This window comes from Podarcis bocagei (genome assembly GCF_964188305.1).
Source record: "Podarcis bocagei genome assembly, chromosome: 12".
Classification (NCBI taxonomy): Eukaryota; Metazoa; Chordata; class Lepidosauria; order Squamata; family Lacertidae; genus Podarcis; species Podarcis bocagei.
The window spans coordinates 55,365,914-55,384,326 of record NC_138137.1 but is presented as its reverse complement, the minus strand read 5'-3'; the positions used below and the strand labels follow the sequence as shown (position 1 = coordinate 55,384,326).

The window sequence follows — 18,413 nt, the reverse complement described above, 5'->3', positions numbered from 1 at the left end:
GTCCACATATGCAAATAAGGGATTGAAAGTGATGGTCAGTGATTGGATGGTTACAGAAAATGGTTACTGTTGCGTTCTAGTGGAGCTCTATATAAGCAGGCTGGCTGAACCCTTCAGTTCAGTTCTGTTCTGGCCTGTGAATAAACAAGAGCTGTTTGAAGAATCGCTGTGTCGTCTGATATGTTCACCCACAACTTAACACTGGCGACGAGGATCAAGGCTAAAGGAAATGGGCGTACCTGTATATTGACCCAAAGTGCCATCAAAAACCTCAGCAAAGTCTTTGCCCAGACCCTCAGTCTCTGCATTAGAGATGCAGTTGATGCTGGTGACTTCCAGGCCGAGAGCATCAAACCAGTCTAGCCCTAGGAGGCTTGGTCGCTGACCTTCAACCACCACCAGTCAGAGCAGGCCCGAAAAATCCTTGAAAGCGATCCAGAACCGGCCAACGCCTACCACAGGAATGTCGTTTCCCTGGTAGTCTCTCAGGTGTACGCAGTGAGTCGAGTAGCCTTTTGGACACTCTGGGTACCAGTCTTTTGATGGTGCTCATTGAAGGAGCTCCATGTGACATGGAGATCGACACTAGGTCTGCCCTGTCCATCGTGTCTTGGGCTAGACTGGGGCTAGGGCTAGACTGGTTTGATGCCCTCGGCCTGGAAGTCACCAGCATCAACTGCATCTCTAACGCAGAGACTGAGGGTCTGGTCAAAGACTTTGCCGAGGTTTTTGACGGCACTTTGGGTCAATATACAGGTACACCCATCTTCTTTAGCCTTGATCCTCGTCACCAGTGTTAAGTTGTGGGTGAACATATCAAACGTCACAGCGCTCTCCGCCCCTGCCCCTCCCATCCCCCTGCCTACCTGCCTGGTGGCGGCAGTGGAGGAGGAAGAGCAACAGCCCAAAAGTGCTGTTTTCGGGCTGCTCATTCCTCCATCGCCAACAGCGGCAAAGGCAGAGGAGGAGGAAGGAGCGGCCTGAAAGTGACCCTCACTCGACTATAAGCCGAGGGGGGCTTTTTCAGCATAAAAAATGTGCTGAAAAAGTCGGCTTATACACGAATATACACGGTATATTATAATAGCAGCATAGGCCTCAGACCTGCCATTTGGCATGACAGTTACTTCCTGGGGGGCCACTGCTGCTGTTATTATTAGCATTATTAGATATCTTACTCACCCTTTACCATAAGGTCCTAGGGTGGCTTAGAACACTAAAATAGACATAGCATAGATAGCCCAGGACGCATGAAAGCCTTTATGTTGTTGTTTAGTCTAGTTGTGTCCGACTCTTCCAGAGCACGCCAGGCACTCCTGTCTTCCACTGCCTCCTGCAGTTTGGTCAGACTCATGTTGGTAGCTTCGAGAACACCACCCAACCATCTCATCCTCTGTCGTCCCCTTCTCCCTGTGCCCTCCATCTTTCCCAACATCAGGGTCTTTCCCAGGGAGTCTTCTCTTCTCATGAGGTGGCCAAAGTATTGGAGCCTCAGCTTCAGGATCTGTCCTTCCAGTGAGCACTCAGGGCTAATTTCCTTAAGAATGGATGTGTTTGATCTTCCTGCAGTCTCAAGAGTCTCCTCCAGCACCAGAATTCAAAAGCATCCATTCTTCAGCAATCAGCCTTCTTTATGGTCCAGCTCTCACTTCCATACATCACTAGAAAGCCTTTATAATTTCTTTAAAATAACCTAACATGAATGCTGTGCCAAGCTCCATCCAACAGTTTCACAGAACTCCTCCTCACCTCCTAGCCCCTCAAAAGAGGTCATCATTTTTCTAAAACTTTTTGGTGACATTTTCAGGGGTGGTTTACGAGCGTTTGGAACTTCACTTTAATAATCAGTGGTCATGGGGTGGCTAAGGGGCGTTCTTCCTTTTTCACTTTGAAAAACAACAACCTTGCATTGCTTTCTGGCATCTCTGCAAAACACCTCTCCAGCTGGCACCCTTCCTGGAATGCCCCTGGGATGTCTAAACGTCCTTCCATGGTCATGGGATATTTGGGGAACAAACAACACCCTTGATTGTCTAGGGCTTAACTGAAAGCAGCCTTGGAAATTTGCATTGCATCAACAGCTATTTACCTCTTTCATCACCGACTGCGTGTTTTGACGTTTTCCTACTTCTGTCTCTGATTCCCCCATCCCACCCCACCCCACAGCATTCCAGTCTGTGGACCCAGAGGACAGCCAAATGACAGCTCCTGCTCAGCCAACCCACCAGACGTATGCCTTCCAGACGGAAATTAAAAGGTACAGATTTCCATTGGCTCACTGCTCCTTAGTAACCACTTAGTCGAATTCCTCCAAGTTCTATATGCGGAGAAATTTAGCCTGCTAAGCAAGCTTCTTAAGAAAGGAAAATGGTGCTCTTGCCAGGCATGGTCCCCTCAGTGCGTATAGGTGTCACTGAGGAAAAATGTGGCCTTAAGAACTGCCCCTCTTTACTCTCTAAAAGGCCCCCCCCTGCAGCAGCACCAAATCCCACCCCAGTTGTGGTTAAGGGCCTGAGGGACGCGGGTGGCACTGTGGGTTAAACCACAGAGCCTAGGACTTGCCGACCAGAAGGTTGGCGGTTCGAATCCCCGCGACGGGGTGAGCTCCCGTTGCTCGGTCCCTGCTCCTGCCAACCTAGCAGTTCGGAAGCATGTCAAGTGCAAGTAGATAAAAAGGTACCGCTCCGACGGGAAGGTAAACGGCATTTCTGCACGCTGCTTTGGTTCGCCAGATGCAGCTTAGCCATGCTGGCCACATGACACGGAAGCTGTACGCCGGCTCCCTCGGCCAATAAAGTGAGATGAGCGCCGCAACCCCAGAGTCAGTCACGACTGGACCTAATGGTCAGGGGTCCCTTTACCTTTATAGGCCAGAAAGGCTGGTAATAAATTAAGCAAATAAGGGAATGTGCATTTCCCCCTATGTACAATGGTAATAGCTTGCCTGGATATGCAATACTGCATATGTATCTGGACTGCTGATAGAGGGGAATGCAGACTGAGGAGGCGTCAGAGCTGGAGAGGGGAGGAAATAGCCATAAAACCTTCGACGCCTCTTTTTCTTAAGGGGGGGGGGGTAGAAGATAAGTCTGACCTTGTGGTGTCAGACATTCCTAGGGTGTATTTGCCTGGCTTATCAGTAGGAAAGTGTGGTTGACACAACTCATGGACGACAACAGAAATTATGCAACGAAATCAAAGATTCAACTTAGATGCAGTGTGGGTTAGAGGGTAGAGTTTTTGTTGCTTGCAATTTCCTTCAGTGAAGGCCAGGTGAGTGACAGAGGGAAAGAATGCAGAGTCCCTTGCAGGGGACTCTGTACCACATGATAATCAGCATCACATGACACCGCAAACAATATCTCCCGAGAAGGCTGCTGGGTCAGTTGCTCACTGTGCTGACGTCTCACTTGCAGGCAACAGTTTGTGTCGACTATTGTGAGTCCTTTTTAGTGGTCCTGCAGTAGCAGCTCTTCCCCTTAGCCACTCCTAAGCATGGTTCGGTGCCATCCAGTAGGACAGTCTTCTCAAAGCATGGCAGAACGTGGGTGGGTGGGGTATCACCAGGTTAAGGAATAACCTTCAGCTCAAACTTCTGTTCCGTTTCTTCCCCTTCTTTGCTGCTCCCCCTCGGGACAGAGGGCGCTTCAGCATCATCAAACAGTGCAGAGAAAAGCTCAGTGGAAATGCTTTGGCTGCCAAGATCATTCCCTATAGACAAGAAGACAAGGAAGATGTGCTCCAGGAGTATCAGATCCTGAGGAAGCTTCACCACACCAACATCGGGCAGCTGCAGGGGGCCTATGTGAGCCCACGCCACCTGGTGCTGATCACAGAGCTTTGTGTTGGCCCCGAGCTTCTCAATGCTTTAGCTGGAAGGTAAGCCTGCTTGTCCAACAAACTAAATATGCATCAGCCACAAAAGGCCTCTTTTCTCCTCCTCCTCCTCAGAATACAGTTTTCAGAGGTTCCGTTGTAAAATTTCCATAGGCAACTGTCAGGGAACTGCCATCAGAGGCACGGGAGAAGGAGAGGGTCTCTGATTCTGCAGGGGAAGGTCCAAGCGCTAGAGGGAGACTCAGCCGGGAAGAAGGGGAAGAGAATGAGTGTAACACCAGGGATCCAGTAGAGCAACGGGACAGGGAGGTGCAAGGGCTCCAGGACTCTTCGTTGGAAGTTAGCGAGGAGAGCCCAAGCACCCCGCTGCCCACGCCCACCCTGCGTAGGAGACTCCCGCGCAGTGAGAGGCGGAAACGATTGGGCAATGTTGGCAATGCTTTAAGAAACGCCCACAGACAGATTCTACGAGTGACTAAGGGCAGCCACGCAAATATGGGCTGCGCAGTCCGGAGGGTTTAACCAGGCAATCCGATGCTCAAACGGAGCAGGATTACGCACGAGTAACTCCCAACCACTACAGCAACCCAGTGTAAAGGTGCCAGATGAAGAAGACCAGTAGTCTTCAACATTTTCCAAAACAGGACCCACCTTTAAAACAAGAGGAAGTGGTAGTCACAGAAGTGGATGGGTCTCCTGTTGCAATAACCCCTGGCTTTGGCTGGAAAATTACTTCCTTATTTTGCATTACTTAAGTATAGTGTTGTTGTTTTTTACAAGATTGGTTACCAAAACCTGAAAATCCCCAGAAATCTGGCAGATTATATACATCTGTGTGTGTGTGTGTGTGTGTGTGTCTACACTACATGTGCATATTTATGCATTATACACACAGAGACACACACAGTAAGAAAGGTCTGAGAAATGTAGTTTTTAAAATAATCTCTGCCTTTTCTTTAATGGTATGCTCACACTAACACCCATCCAACACTATCTAGAAAAAATGCCCTTTGAGTTTGCTTTCAGTAAGTATTTATGTGCATTCCTTGCTTAGCACCAACTGATTATAGGCTTATGGAGAATGAAGAACGTGTTGTTGTGTAACCAGGTTCTCTTTTGTAGGTCATCCTATTCAGAGGTGGAAGTCAGAGACTATCTGTGGCAGATTCTTAGTGCTGTTGAATACCTCCATGCTCAGAATATCCTGCACTTGGATCTGAGGTCTGAAAATATGATCATCACGGAACCAAACCTGCTCAAACTCCTGGACTTTGGCAACGCACAGTTCTATGAACCCGACAGAATCATTACCCTCGATGGGTGCACGGACTATGTAGAAACTATGGGTGAGTAATCAGTGATTTGTTAGGTGCCTTTTCTTGGATCAAGGGTCTGAAAGGCTTGGTGATCACAGGGACAAATGAAAATGTCGTGTCTTGAGTTGCACAGTTGGGCCATGTAACCCAGTCTACTCTGTTTGGCTGTGGCACTCTAAAGCTTCAGATGGGGTTTCTTCAAAGTCCTGCTACCTAAGATTCTTTGACTAGAAAAGCAAGGGTTTTGAGCTGGGTCTTTCCACTTGCAGAGTTCGTGTTCCACCTTGGCTTGGTCTTCCCCCAAATCAGAGCAAGATTACAGAGCCACTTATCGAAACTATTGTGTTGTCAGTTGTAGCCCCACATCGCAAATAGTTTAACTTCGCTCAATGACCCTTAGCTCTAAGTATTGCACTTAGCTCAATGACCCTAGCTCCAGTTCAGCCAGTTAGTCATTATTATGGAAGTGAGAGCTGGACCATAAAGAAGGCTGATCACCGAAGAATTGATGCTTTTGAATTATGGTGCTGGAGGAGACTCTTGAGAGTCCCATGGACTGCAAGAAGATCAAACCTATCCATTCTGAAGGAAATCAGCCCTGAGTGCTCACTGGAAAGACAGATCCTGAAGCTGAGGCTCCAATACTTTGGCCACCTCATGAGAAGAGAAGACTCCCTGGAAAAGACCCTGATGTTGGGAAAGATGGAGGGCACAAGAAGAAGGGGACGACAGAGGATGAGATGGCTGGACAGCGTTCACGAAGCTACAAACAGGAGTCTGACCAAACTGCGGGAGCAGTGGAAGACAGGAGTGCATGGCGCGCTCTGGTCCATGGGGTCACGAAGAGTCGGACACGACTAAACGACTAAACAACAACAACATAGATGGAATTCGCTGTCCTCACATTCCCTGTGGCAAAAGCCAGGGTTGTGGAGCCAGAAAGTCAAGAGCAACAAAAAACTGCTGCCCTTAAGAGGCGGGAGACACTTGCAGTGAGTGACAGCAACTCTACTCCTTGGGAGCAGGGCGAAGAGCAGAGAGAAGGGAGAAGGGAGAAGGAAAGACCATATGTTTCTATACAGTGCACAGTGGCTGTTTATAGTTTTGGAGGAGGGAACGTGTGCAATACATCAGCTTTTGTTTTGGTTTGCATATTGCTTCAGGTAGTGTGAATTAAGTAACTTTACCTCCCCTTCCCACAACTGCATCACTAACCCCTCACTTCCTTATCCTCTTTTGCCCTGAAATTCTTGTCCTATATTTGGTTTTCCCCTCCCCCTTTGGTCATCCACATCCCCCCTCTCCTCCCCTTCCTCATTTTATGGCCTCCCTTCTTTTGTTCATAAGTTAGATCTATTAATATAAATCTGTGTTTATGTTGCTTAAAAAGAACGAAGGAGATAGGTACTTTAAAGCTGAGTACTTCCAATTTACAGGGCTTTTTATTAAAAATAAATACATTAACTACAATAGGGATTAAAAAGACATACCGTATTTTTCGCTGTATAACACGCACTCGACCATAACATGCACGTAGTTTTTAGAGGAGGAAAATCTGTAGGCATGCCACCCGTAGGCATTCCCTCCATAACACGCACAGACATTTCCCCTTACTTTTTAGGAGGAAAAAAGTGAGTGTTATGGTGCAAAAAATACGGTACTTCCATCCATTCCAAATCCCAGTTTGTTAATTATCTTAATGGTTTTCTTTGCATAAGGTACACTGGATATTATTTTAGTGCAAATAAATTAACCTTAGCAAGGGTTAACCTTTGCTTGCTCTGCTTTCTGGCTCCACCTAGATTCATGATAAGTGGAGCAACGTTTTATGACCACTTGTTTTTTCTGCAAGAGCTGGCTTGTGCTTTTGTGTCACAGAGCTCCGAGAGATGGCTTTCTGGGTGATGGTCCTATGCACCGTCCTGGCATGCATATTGGGGGGGCTCTATCTGGTGGGGGCGTTCCGCCAGAGGGGAGCCAAAGAACCCCCTTTAGATAAAGGCCTCATTCCGTGGCTTGGACATGGATTGCACTTCCAAAAGGACGGTGTTGCCTTCTTGCAAAGGATGCAGAAGCAGCATGGGGATATCTTCACGGTACTGCTTGGGGGATACTATTTCACCTTTGTGATGGACCCCCTGTCCTATGGAGCTATTGTGAAAGAAGAAAGAAGCAAGCTGGATTTCACTTTATATGTAACCCAAATTGTGGAGCAAGTGTTTGGGTTTCAGCATTCAGAAATGACTCATAAGGTACTAGAGGCAGTCAACTCAAAGCACCTCAGGGGCGATGGGCTCATGGTGATGACCCAGGCCATGATGGACAGCTTGCATAGAGTGATGCGCCATAGCCTGAGTTCAGCAGGAGGGGAGAAGTCCTGGAAGCAGGATGGGTTGTTCCACTTCAGCTACAACATGATCTTTAAGGCCGGATATCTTGCTGTGTTTGGAAATACCACCAGCAAAGGTGAAAAGAACAAAGAAGATGCTGAGAGGAGTGACCTAGCTGACTCTGAAGATTTATTCGCAGAGTTTTGCAAATTTGATAATTTTTTCCCGGGATTAGCATCTTCCACGCTGTCTCCCAGAGATAAAATGGAAGCAGAGTCTCTGAAGAGACACTTCTGGAACATCACGTCTGTAAAGGAAGTATATAAGAAGGAACATATCAGTGGCTGGATAACTGACCTGCAAAAACACCTGGAAGAGGCTGGGTTGCCTGAATACATGCAGGGGCGGCTTTTTTTCACGTTGCTCTGGGCACTTCAAGCTAATTCTGGACCAGCTTCCTTCTGGCTTCTTGCCTACCTGATGAAAAATCCCAAGGCGATGGATGAGGTGAGGAAAGAGGTGGACAGAGTGGTGGGAGAATCTGGCCAGGAAGTGAGGGCAGGGAGTGCGGTGCTTAATATCACCAAAGAGATGTTAGACAAGACCCCTATCTTGGACAGTGCTGTGCAAGAGACTTTGAGACTGGCCACAACACCACTGGTGATCAGGGTTGTGATGGTGGATCTAGAAGTCCAGATGAACGATGGAAGAAAATATCTTCTGCGCAAAGGAGACAGAGTTGCCCTTTTCCCCTTTGTAGCAGCACATATGGATCCAGAAATCCACCCAGATCCCTATGTTTTCAAATATGACCGGTTCCTCAGCCTAGACGGCACAAAAAAGAAATTCTATAAGAATGGGGAAAAGGTGAAATATTTCTCCATGCCTTGGGGTGCAGGGGCCATGTGCCCTGGGCGTTTCTTTGCTACCAATGAGCTAAAACTCATTGCCTTCCTGATGCTGACATACTTTGATATGCAGCTGGTTAACGTGGAGGAGGAAATCCCTCCTGTAAACAAGAACCGCTGTGGGTTTGGTGTGATGCAGCCCACACGTGATGTTCAGTTCAGGTACCGACTTCGCCACTGAAGCTAGGAGGCAGAGGAAGCAACCTGGTATCACGTGCCTGCGAATCTTCAGGCTAAATTAAGTTTAAAAAGAAATCAATCATATGTTTCTACTTGTGGGTCAAAACTTGTAGAAGAATGTGCTCTTTGCCCAATAAGTTTGGTAGATGCAAGTATCAATGGTGCATTTTATCTATCCATATGTCATGAATGCTTTAGTTGAGATCCCTGCGTTGCTGGGGGTTGGACTAGATGACCCTTGGACTCCCTTCTGACTCTACCATTCTATGATTCTATTATCTCACCCCTTTTTTAAACATTGTTAAGAAATAAAGTGGAGACAGGTGGCCTTTCAACTTTTGAGGGCTCTTTTGTGGAATATTTGATGTGCATTCGATCGGAATATTGGTCCTCTCTTTCCTGTAAGATGGTTGCCACAAACTCTCTCCCTGTCTTTCATGTTATAAATGTTGTCTCTCTAAGGCATAAAACTCATGCTTGCTACCAGGGATGGGGTACACTGCCCTGCAGCTGGTCACATTTCCCCTACATACCCTTGCCTATATCTGGTCTGTTGCAATCTACATTCTGTAAAAAGAATGTCATGTCCAGTCCAGTCCAGTTTGTGAACATTTCATAATCATTTGCAATTCTCCTGGCTTTCTTGCGAAAGATGTTTATTCAGTACATTTTGGTATTTTCAGTTTTGTTACTGTTGATCAATGCCCATCAACAAGTATCCATTTTCATGTCTCCAGGGATATTGCCGTTTGTTTGTCTTGTGGTATCTTGAAAATAAGAAGCCCAAATAATTGGTGGTGATTGGGGAGAAAGAGAGTTAGTACTTTGCTTTACTTTTTGGCTCTTATTAAAATTTACTCATTAATTGATCCTCAGTTGTGTTGTGGGTCCTGACTGGTTTTTGTTTATTGGTTTTGGTGATGCTGACTCTTTGTAGTAGTTGCTCAAAGGGTTTGTAAAGCTTGCTTTCTTAACTTTTCCTTTGAAGGAAAATTCACTTCGACTGTAACTGCATGGATTAATACTATACTAGGAGAAGCCAACCTGAATATTATTGCAACACATGTAAGAGAAGAATGAAAACAATTAATCATTTACTTACAGTAAGCATTTCTGTAACCAACATATTTGATGCACTCACATTTTTCAAAGAAAACACATTTCCTTTAAGAAAGAAGTTGTTTTACTTCTTTAAAAATGCAATTTGTGCAATATAAACAAGAATATAGGCAATATAGGCAGAACACCTACTTCAAGCAGCCTCAGGGTAGTAACAACAGGGGAGGCAGGAGACAGTCCCAGCAACAGCAACAGCCCTGACTCAGACCAGTTTCTGATGTAGCAGAAGCTGTAAGCATTTCCTCAGTTACTGGGAAGTCATGACCAGGAGCATTACAGGATAGAGTTTGAGCAGCTCTCTCCACCACCACCATTTCATTTCCTCTGCTCACTCCAAGAAATCGCAGAAACATCTTCTGATGTTTCAGGAGATCCCACATTTGCTGGATATCAGGGCAATACAGCCTGTGCCAGAACCATAAGGTGGAATCTGGCTGCTACGCAGTGGCGTAGCGTGGGGGGTGCCAGGGGTGCCGGCCGCACCGGGCGCAACATCGGGGGGGGGGCGCGAGTCCAGAGGGAAGGGACAAGCAATCGAGGCTTGTTTGGGGTGGGGGGGTCATTGTCTCCATTTGGCCGGCCCCCCTCGAGGAAGTGGGAACCTCTCCAAAGCGCAGCGCGCCGTCGGTGGAGGGAAAAGAGCCGCGCAGCAGCAGCAGCAAAGCCGGGAGGAGGAGGAGGTGGAGGCGCCGCCTGCCGCAGGATCCGATCCGAGCCTGCTAATCGCTTGCTGGGAATTAAGCGGCTCAAAGAGGCAAAGGAAGAGGTGGAGCTGCTGGCCCGGCCGGGAGGAAGCTGGAGAGAGTAGCGTGCCTGGGCGCGGCGAGGTTGGGTAGGTGCGCCCTGGCTGGCTACCCGCCTCCCGGGCTCAGTGCCTCCATGACCCCTCCAGCGGCGATGGGAGAGATGGGGGGGGTCTGGAGCAGCCCCGGCTGGCCTGCTCCTGCTTCTCCCCCGCCTCCTTCCCGTTGCCGGAGCCTTGATCTCATCCGGATCAGGGACGAAACACGCCCATCCTTCGCTACTCCTTGTCGGGTCACTGCTTCATTTCTCCAAGCGCGCATGACGCAAAGGGCCTGCCTACGCGCAGGCTGAGCTCCGCGTGGCGGGGCAGAGGGAGGCGCTCTGCACATGCTTAGGAGGTGCTCGCCAGTGGCGTAGCGTGGGGGGTCAGGGGGGCCGGCCGCACCGGGCGCAACATGTGGGGGTTAGGGTTAGGGGGCACAAATCCACAGGTTAGGGGGCGCAAATCCACAGGTTAGGGGGCGCAAATTACTTGCCTTGTCCCGGGTGCTGACAACCCACGCTACGCCACTGCTGCTACGCTACTCTCGTTATGGTTCCAAAGAAGTTGGGGAAATGGAGGGCCATCCTGGATCTCAAGAGGGTCAATTGATAGCTGAGCCAAAAGAAATTCAGAATGTAGACCTTGAAGAGCATCCTAGAAGGCCTCATGTCTGGGGACTGCATTGCTTCCCTGGACCTGATCAATGCCTACCTCCACATACCAGTTTACCCATCTCTTTGCAGATTTCTGCATTTTGCATACCAGGGCAGAAATCTCCAGTACAAATGCCTCACCTTGGATTGGTCCTCAGCCCCAGGATGTTCTTGAAGTTGCTGGTAGCTGTGGTGGACCATCTAGGGAACAACATCTTGATCAGCTCAGACTCTCACCAACAGGCTGAGAGACCCTAGACAACACTGCTACCAAAGCATATACATGGAAAGAAGGTGGAACCAAGTGGCAGGTCCTCGTGCAGAAGGCCACCATTCTCCTGTCTAGGGCAGAACGGTATCCAGAATCTCTATCAGTAGAGCATGTATCAGGCGCCTCCAACATCTGAAAAGACATGTTCAGCCGCCAACAGGTCTCCCAAGCTAGTGTGGAGCTTTTTTCCACAGGTGTTCCAGCAAATAGTCTTCCAAGAGTAGACCTGTTCATCATCATCATCATCATCATCATCATCATCATCATCATCATCATCATTTTATTATTTATACCCTGCCCATCTGGCTGAGTTTCCCCAGCCAATCTGGGCGGCTCCCAATCGAGTGTTAAAAACAATACAGCATTAAATATTAAAAATTTCCCTAAACAGGGCTGCCTTCAGATGTCTTTTAAAGATAGGATAGCTGCTTATTTCCTTCACATCTGAAGGGAGGGCGTTCCACAGGGCAGGCGCCACTACCACCACCATTATTTATACCCCACCCATCTGGCTGGGTTTCCTCAGCCACTCTGGGCAGCTTCCAACACAATATTAAAATACAGTAATGCCTCAAACATTAAAAGCTTCTCTAAACAGGGCTGCCTTCAGATGTCATCTAAAAGTCTGGTAGTTGTTGTTCTCTTTGACATCTGGTGGGAGGGTGTTCCACAGGGTGGGTGCCACTACCGAGAAGGTCCTCTGCCTGGTTCCCTGTAACTTGGCTTCTTGCAGTGAGGGAACCGCCAGAAGGCTCTCGGCACTGGACCTCAGTGTCCGGGTAGAACGATGGGGTGGAGTCGCTCCTTCAGATATACTGGGCCGAAGCCGTTTAGGGCTTTAGAGGTCAGCACCAACATTTTGAATTGTGCTCGGAAACGTACTGGGAGCCAATGTAGGTCTTTCAAGACCGGTGTTATGTGGTCTCGGCAGCCACTCCCAGTCACCAGTCTAGCTGCCACATTCTGGATTAGTTGTAGTCACCTCCAAAGTTGCCCGACAAAGAGCGCATTGCAGTAGTCCAAGCGGGAGATAACCAGAGCATGCGCCACTCTGGTGAGGCAGTCCGTGGGCAGATAGGGTCTCAGCCTGCGTACCAGATGGAGCTGGTAAACAGCTGCCCTGGACACAGAGCAGTTCACAAATTCAGAAGACCAAAAGGTGGAGCTCTTCTCCTGGTTCAGGACTCAGGGAGTGCTGGGCATGGATTCTCTGACCTCTGCCTGGCTGGGTACGGGGCTTCTATACACCTTTCCTCCCACTGCTCTAATTGAGACTTCTCAGGGGTGTTAGATTTGCACCAGATGAGATTATTGTAGTGACTCCTTTCTTGCCGGGGGCAGGGGCTGGTTCACAGAACTCATGGCCTTATCAGCGGCAGACCCTTTGCCCCTACCCTCCAGGGTGGACCCTGGTGTCACAGTGATTAGTCCACCACCCAGAGTCAGATTGGTTACAACTCCATACCTGTTGTAGAGAGGGAGGGCCTAAGAGCCAACAGTGTGACGTGGCAGCTAAAAAAGCCAATGCAATTCTGGGCTGCATCAATAGGAGTATAGCATCTAGATCAAGGGAAGTATTAGTGCCACTGTATTCTGCTCTGGTCAGACCTCACCTGGAGTACTGTGTCCAGTTCTGGGCACCACAATTCAAGAAGGACACTGACAAACTGGAACGTGTCCAGAGGAGGGCAACCAAAATGGTCCAAGGCCTGGAAACGATGCCTTATGAGGAACGGCTAAGGGAGCTGGGCATGTTTAGCCTGGAGAAGAGGAGGTTAAGGGGTGATATGATAGCCATGTCATAAAAGGATGTCACATAGAGGAGGGAGAAAGGTTGTTTTCTGCTGCTCCAGAGAAGCGGACACGGAGCAATGGATCCAAACTACAAGAAAGAAGATTCCACCTAAACATTAGGAAGAACTTCCTGACAGTAAGAGCTGTTCGACAGTGGGATTTGCTGCCAAGGAGTGTGGTGGAGTCTCCTACTTTGGAGGTCTTTAAGCAGAGGCTTGACAACCATATGTCAGGAGTGCTCTGATGGTGTTTCCTGCTTGGCAGGGGGTTGGACTCAATGGCCCTTGTGTGGTCTCTTCCAACTCTATGATTCTATGATTCTAAGAGAATTAGGATGGTAATCTCTACCATCCTAGCTTCCTGCAGACACTCCACTGGCACGCTGTATAAAAGCTGGCATTACCAGATGCTATGAGAGGGGAAGCCTCATTGGGAAGCAGAGTCTATTCCACCAGAAGCACTGTTTGGGACCCAATCCCCTCTGGGTGGAAACCAGTAGGAGAACACTTCAATCTCCCAGGACATTCTATACAAGATCTCAAAGTAGCTGTTTTACTACAAAGGAATTTCAGAAATAGACTGGAAAGAGAAGCTGCTGAATTACAACTCATTACCAAACTTAAAACCATGAAAAGACCTGGACTGAACAAAGACATTGGATTCTTATCTCACTATACATAACTAAACCATTTCTCACCTTCCCACCCCTTGCCTTTTCCTGTAAGACCTATTACAGTCGTTAAGAGTCGTCAAGAGGCTCTCTCAGCTATCTGCCTATCTCCCATTCCCACCACCCTTCTGAGTAACACCCCTCCCCACCTTCTCACTATATAGAAGGATCTGGCAACTTCTGTTTCAGTGTATCTGAAGAAGTGTGCATGCACACGAAAGCTCATACCAAGAACTAACTTAGTTGGTCTTTAAGGTGCTACTGGAAGGAATTTTTTTATTTTGACTATGGCAGACCAACACGGCTACCTATCTACTACTGGGAGCATAAAGTACTCACACCAACAATGGCCAGGGATCTCCTGTCTCCCCCCCCCCATGTTTCCCTTTCCTCTTCTCTTACTCTTCAGCCCATACCAGGGTTTTCTTCTCTTCTTCACCTGTGCTACATTACATGGGTCATTATAGCTTTTTGGGACTGAGGCCCAGGGACTGGCTGACCTAGAATGTTATGTTCCCACTGTGGGACCACTGATGTGCTGGGTCCGTGGGTAACCCGAGCAACACGGTCCAGGTCTGGTCCTGAATCCAACGGTTCCACGAGGAGTCAGTCCGACAGGGCCAAGGCAGGAAACCAGGCAAGGACAGGTACAGGATCACAGGCAGGTTCCAGCAAACAGCAACATTGCTCCCGCAACCTGGGGCAGGCTCCATCAGCCTTTTATCTCGGTCGGGGTAGCAGCCAGTTCTGATCCCCCAGCGACTTACCTCCCTGTCTCGCCCAAAGATGAGCACTCCTCCTGCAAGTACTCAGGTATCTCCTTCTCTCAAACCTCAGTCTCTGCAGCTCGGGAGACATTGGTGGGTTACTAGATCCAGAGGCTGCCTCAGCCTCCCCTGACCCAACCAGTAGTGACACAGCTGTAAGTGATGGCCCAGCTGAAGGCAACGAGGTAATCCCCACATCTGGAGCCAGGGCAGGCTCAGGCCCCTGACTCAGCCCAGCTGGTGTTTGTTGCAGGGGAACCTTTGCAGACTGGGACTCCAGAATCAGGCCCCAGACTAGGTTCAGCTGCCGCCTGAGGCAAAGGGTCTGGTGCGGACTGAGTTTCCTTTGGCTCTGAGTCCGAGCCCGAGTCCCAAGCCGTCACACTGAGTTCTTTTCCCTTAACAGGTTGTGCTCTTTTCTTTCCTTTTTCTGATAAGTTGTTTATTTTTTGGCTATTGGTTTACTAGCTTATGCACAAATTGAACTAGCGAGGGGATCACCCTGTCCACCCGGTGTACCCTCTCAAAAGTTTGACTTCCTGCCAGTGGAGAGGTGGGTGGCAACAGCCCACACAGGATCCTTTTTTAAAAAAATGATATTTATTAAAATTTCAAAAGCAAAAAAAATTACATAGTTAAAAGTAAAAAAGACAAGGAAAAATATATATAAAAAGAGAAAAAACATACAAAGTATAGAAAAAAATAGAAAAACACTTAAAAACAAATTAATCCTTCCGTATCTTACATTTCATTTCCTTGCTTTCCTGACCTCCTCTCACCTCCCTTTTTTGTATTCCAGTTCAATTGGTTAATTCAGCAATTCCTTTCCCTCTTTGTTTTTGTCTTAGTCCTTTAACTTAATATATTATAGCTTTAGATTCTCACCTATTAACCATCCATTTTTACATACACCTTTATGACATTGCTGCTAAAACCACTTAACTTCATTCTGACATCATTCTAACATTCATTAATTTTACAATATTTCTGTAAGTAGTCTTTAAATTTCTTCCAATCTTCTTCCACCAACTCTTCTCCCTGGTCTCGGATTCTGCCAGTCATTTCCGCCAGTTCCATGTAGTCCATCACCTTCACCTGCCATTCTTCCAGAGTGGGTAGATCTTGTGTCTTCCAATACTTTGCAATAAGTATTCTTGCTGCTGTTGTAGCATACATAAAGAAAGTTCTGTCCTTCTTTGGCACCATTTGGCCGACCATGCCCAGGAGAAAGGCCTCTGGTTTCTTCAGAAAGGTATATTTAAATACCCTTTTCATTTCATTATAAATCATCTCCCAGAAAGCCTTAATCCTTGCAGCCCACACAGGATCCTCTTCCTACAGAGGAGGAGTTTATCATGGTAAGTACCAGCGTTTGCATTTCTAAGGAAGCTTCCCTAATACAAATGTGTCTTCTTAGCTTCAGAACTCCTGGCAGATAAAGGAGCTGTTCCACAGACAGACATCTGGGCTGTTGGAGTAACAGCTTTCATCATGTAAGTCTTTTCAAGTTTTGTTTTCTTGGGTGCGTGGCTGTTTGCAAAAGGGATAATTAACTTAAAATTCCACCAAAGCACAGTGGATCTGGAGAAAACATGCAAAGGAGGCTTGGAGCAGAAATTCACCAGGATACTGTTACTTCACACAATAATAGGTAAAGGTAAAGGACCCCTGACCATTAGGTCCAGTCATGACCGACTCTGGGGTTGTGGCGCTCATCTTGCTTTATTGGCCGAGGGAGCCGGTGTACAGCTTCAGGGTCATGTGGCCAGCATGACAAACCTGCTTCTGGAGAACCAGAGTAGCGCCAGAGTGATACCTATTTATCTACTTGCACTTTGATGTGTTTTCAAACTGCTAGGTTGGCAGGAGCAGGGACCGAGCAACGGGAGCTCACCCCATTGCAGGGATTCGAACTGCCAACCTTCTGATCGGCAAGTCCTAGGCTCTGTGGTTTAACCCACAGCGCCACCCGCATCCCTATAGGATACTGTTACTTCACACAATAATAGCCACTGTGTGATAATTGCTTTTTGACCTCTTATGGCTTAGAAATGCATAAACATTATTTATCTCTATTTGCCCCTCCTGCTTCCACTGCTCCTTTACTGTCCGCTTGAGTCAGATGACCTCTTAACTGATCCCAGACTCATGTATTATTACTAAGGCTGCAATCCAAATCACTCATACAAATGGAGCCGGGCTGGGCCAGTTTGCATGGAGTGGAAGCGTCCTTCGACTCCTGCTAGCAGAGTGATGTTTGTGTCACTCCGCCAGTGCAAACCTCACCCCTCCATTTACAGAATGTGTGGGTGAAAGCATCCCCATGGGCGTATGCCTGCAGTATCCCCATGGCAAAGCCCCCAAACTGGTTTTGCAGACAAGCAACGTTTTGATACCTGTCATGGTGCTGTCAGGTATGGAATGTCCAGAGTGAGGAATTAACTCTTTATTGTCAAAAGTACACTTACAAATAGGGACACGGGTGGCACTGCTTCAGTCCTCTTCTGGTCCTGGGAGACAGTGGAGCAGGAGAAGTGGGGGCAGGAAGAGGAGGTGTGGAAGCCATTGACTCTACACCGGCTTAACCTATCTCCCCCTCCTCCTGCACCTGTTCTTCACTCTCCAATCCTGCATCTTCTCCTACCTCTGCATAGCTGTCAACTTTTCCCTTTTCTTGTGAGGAATCCTATTCAGAATAAGGGAGTTCCCCTTAAAAAAAGAAGAAATAATAGTAATAATAAAATTTTATTTACCGTATATCCCGCCCTCACCAGCCGAAGCCGGGCTCAGAGCAGCTAACATTAAAATGATACAACATTCTAAAATCATTTCATTATAAAATCAATTCAAATCAGATCAATGGCAGCCATTGGGCTAGAGTTCTGTGAGGATTGCCAAAGGAGGGGGTCAGGCTGTGCCTTGGCCAAAGGCCTGGTGGAACAGGTCTGTCTTGAAGGCCCTGCGGAAAGATGTCAAGTCCCTCAGGGCCCTAGTCTCTTGTGACAGAGCGTTCCACCAGATCGGAGCCACAGCCGAAAAAGCCCTGGCTCTAGTTGAGGCCAGCCTAACCTCTCTGTGGCCCAGGACCTCCAAGATGTTTTTGTTTGAAGACTGTAAGGTCCTCTGTGGGACATACCAGGAGAGGCGGTCCCGTGGGTACGAGGGTCCTAGGCCGTATAGGGCTTTAAAGGTTAAAACCAGCACCTTGAACCTGACCCTGTACTCCACCGGGAGCCAGTGCAGTTGACAGCTATGTGTGTCTGCCTCTCATCTCCTGGCTGCTACAGCTTTCCCCAGCTCATGTATCCCTTCTGCCAAGTCAGTTTCCAAGTCCCCTTCTCTCTGTGCCCAATCATCAGAATCCAGTCACCACTCCTCAGTGTCTCCTGTATTGAGAATTGGCTCAGACTTCCTTTCTCACGCTGAGACATATCACCTGATGTCAACAACCTTGCTGCTCTTGCTACTTCCTGGCAGCTGGTGGGAACTGAAATCCCAACATCCTGCCAGTCCCTGACAATACCTGAGGTGGAGCAGATGTGCTTATCTAAACCTAATTAGCCATAAGCTCTTCTGGTGCCTTCTTGCTCTTCATAGCTCCCTACGGAGACTGGAGAACCTCTTCTGTGAAATGGGAGTGAGAATCAGATGCTTGTAAAAAGTTGGGTGGAGATGAATAAAGATGGGAATGTGCTTAACATGATAACAGAGCTTGGGGTGGTGGCTCCTTTCCTCACCTGCCCTAGAAGCATCATCTAGAGTAGCTGTAGGCAACTGCAAG

General features: G+C 48.0%; 1 protein-coding gene and 1 pseudogene across 2 annotated transcripts in view; both read left to right on the top strand.

Moving 5' to 3' along the window:
- The window catches only part of OBSCN (obscurin, cytoskeletal calmodulin and titin-interacting RhoGEF), a 285,408-nt gene that overhangs the window by 262,884 nt on the left and 4,111 nt on the right, over window positions 1-18,413 (top strand). Inside the window, exons 111-114 of the mRNA XM_081163401.1 lie at window positions 2,167-2,257; window positions 3,640-3,879; window positions 4,960-5,183; window positions 16,050-16,125. Coding sequence (XP_081019527.1) covers window positions 2,167-2,257; window positions 3,640-3,879; window positions 4,960-5,183; window positions 16,050-16,125 — 631 coding nt within the window. The remainder of the gene's footprint in view (window positions 1-2,166; window positions 2,258-3,639; window positions 3,880-4,959; window positions 5,184-16,049; window positions 16,126-18,413) is intronic.
- Window positions 6,818-9,440, top strand: LOC308569622 (5-beta-cholestane-3-alpha,7-alpha-diol 12-alpha-hydroxylase pseudogene; annotated as a pseudogene). Its single transcript has one exon. The product of its transcript is annotated as a 5-beta-cholestane-3-alpha,7-alpha-diol 12-alpha-hydroxylase pseudogene (transcript).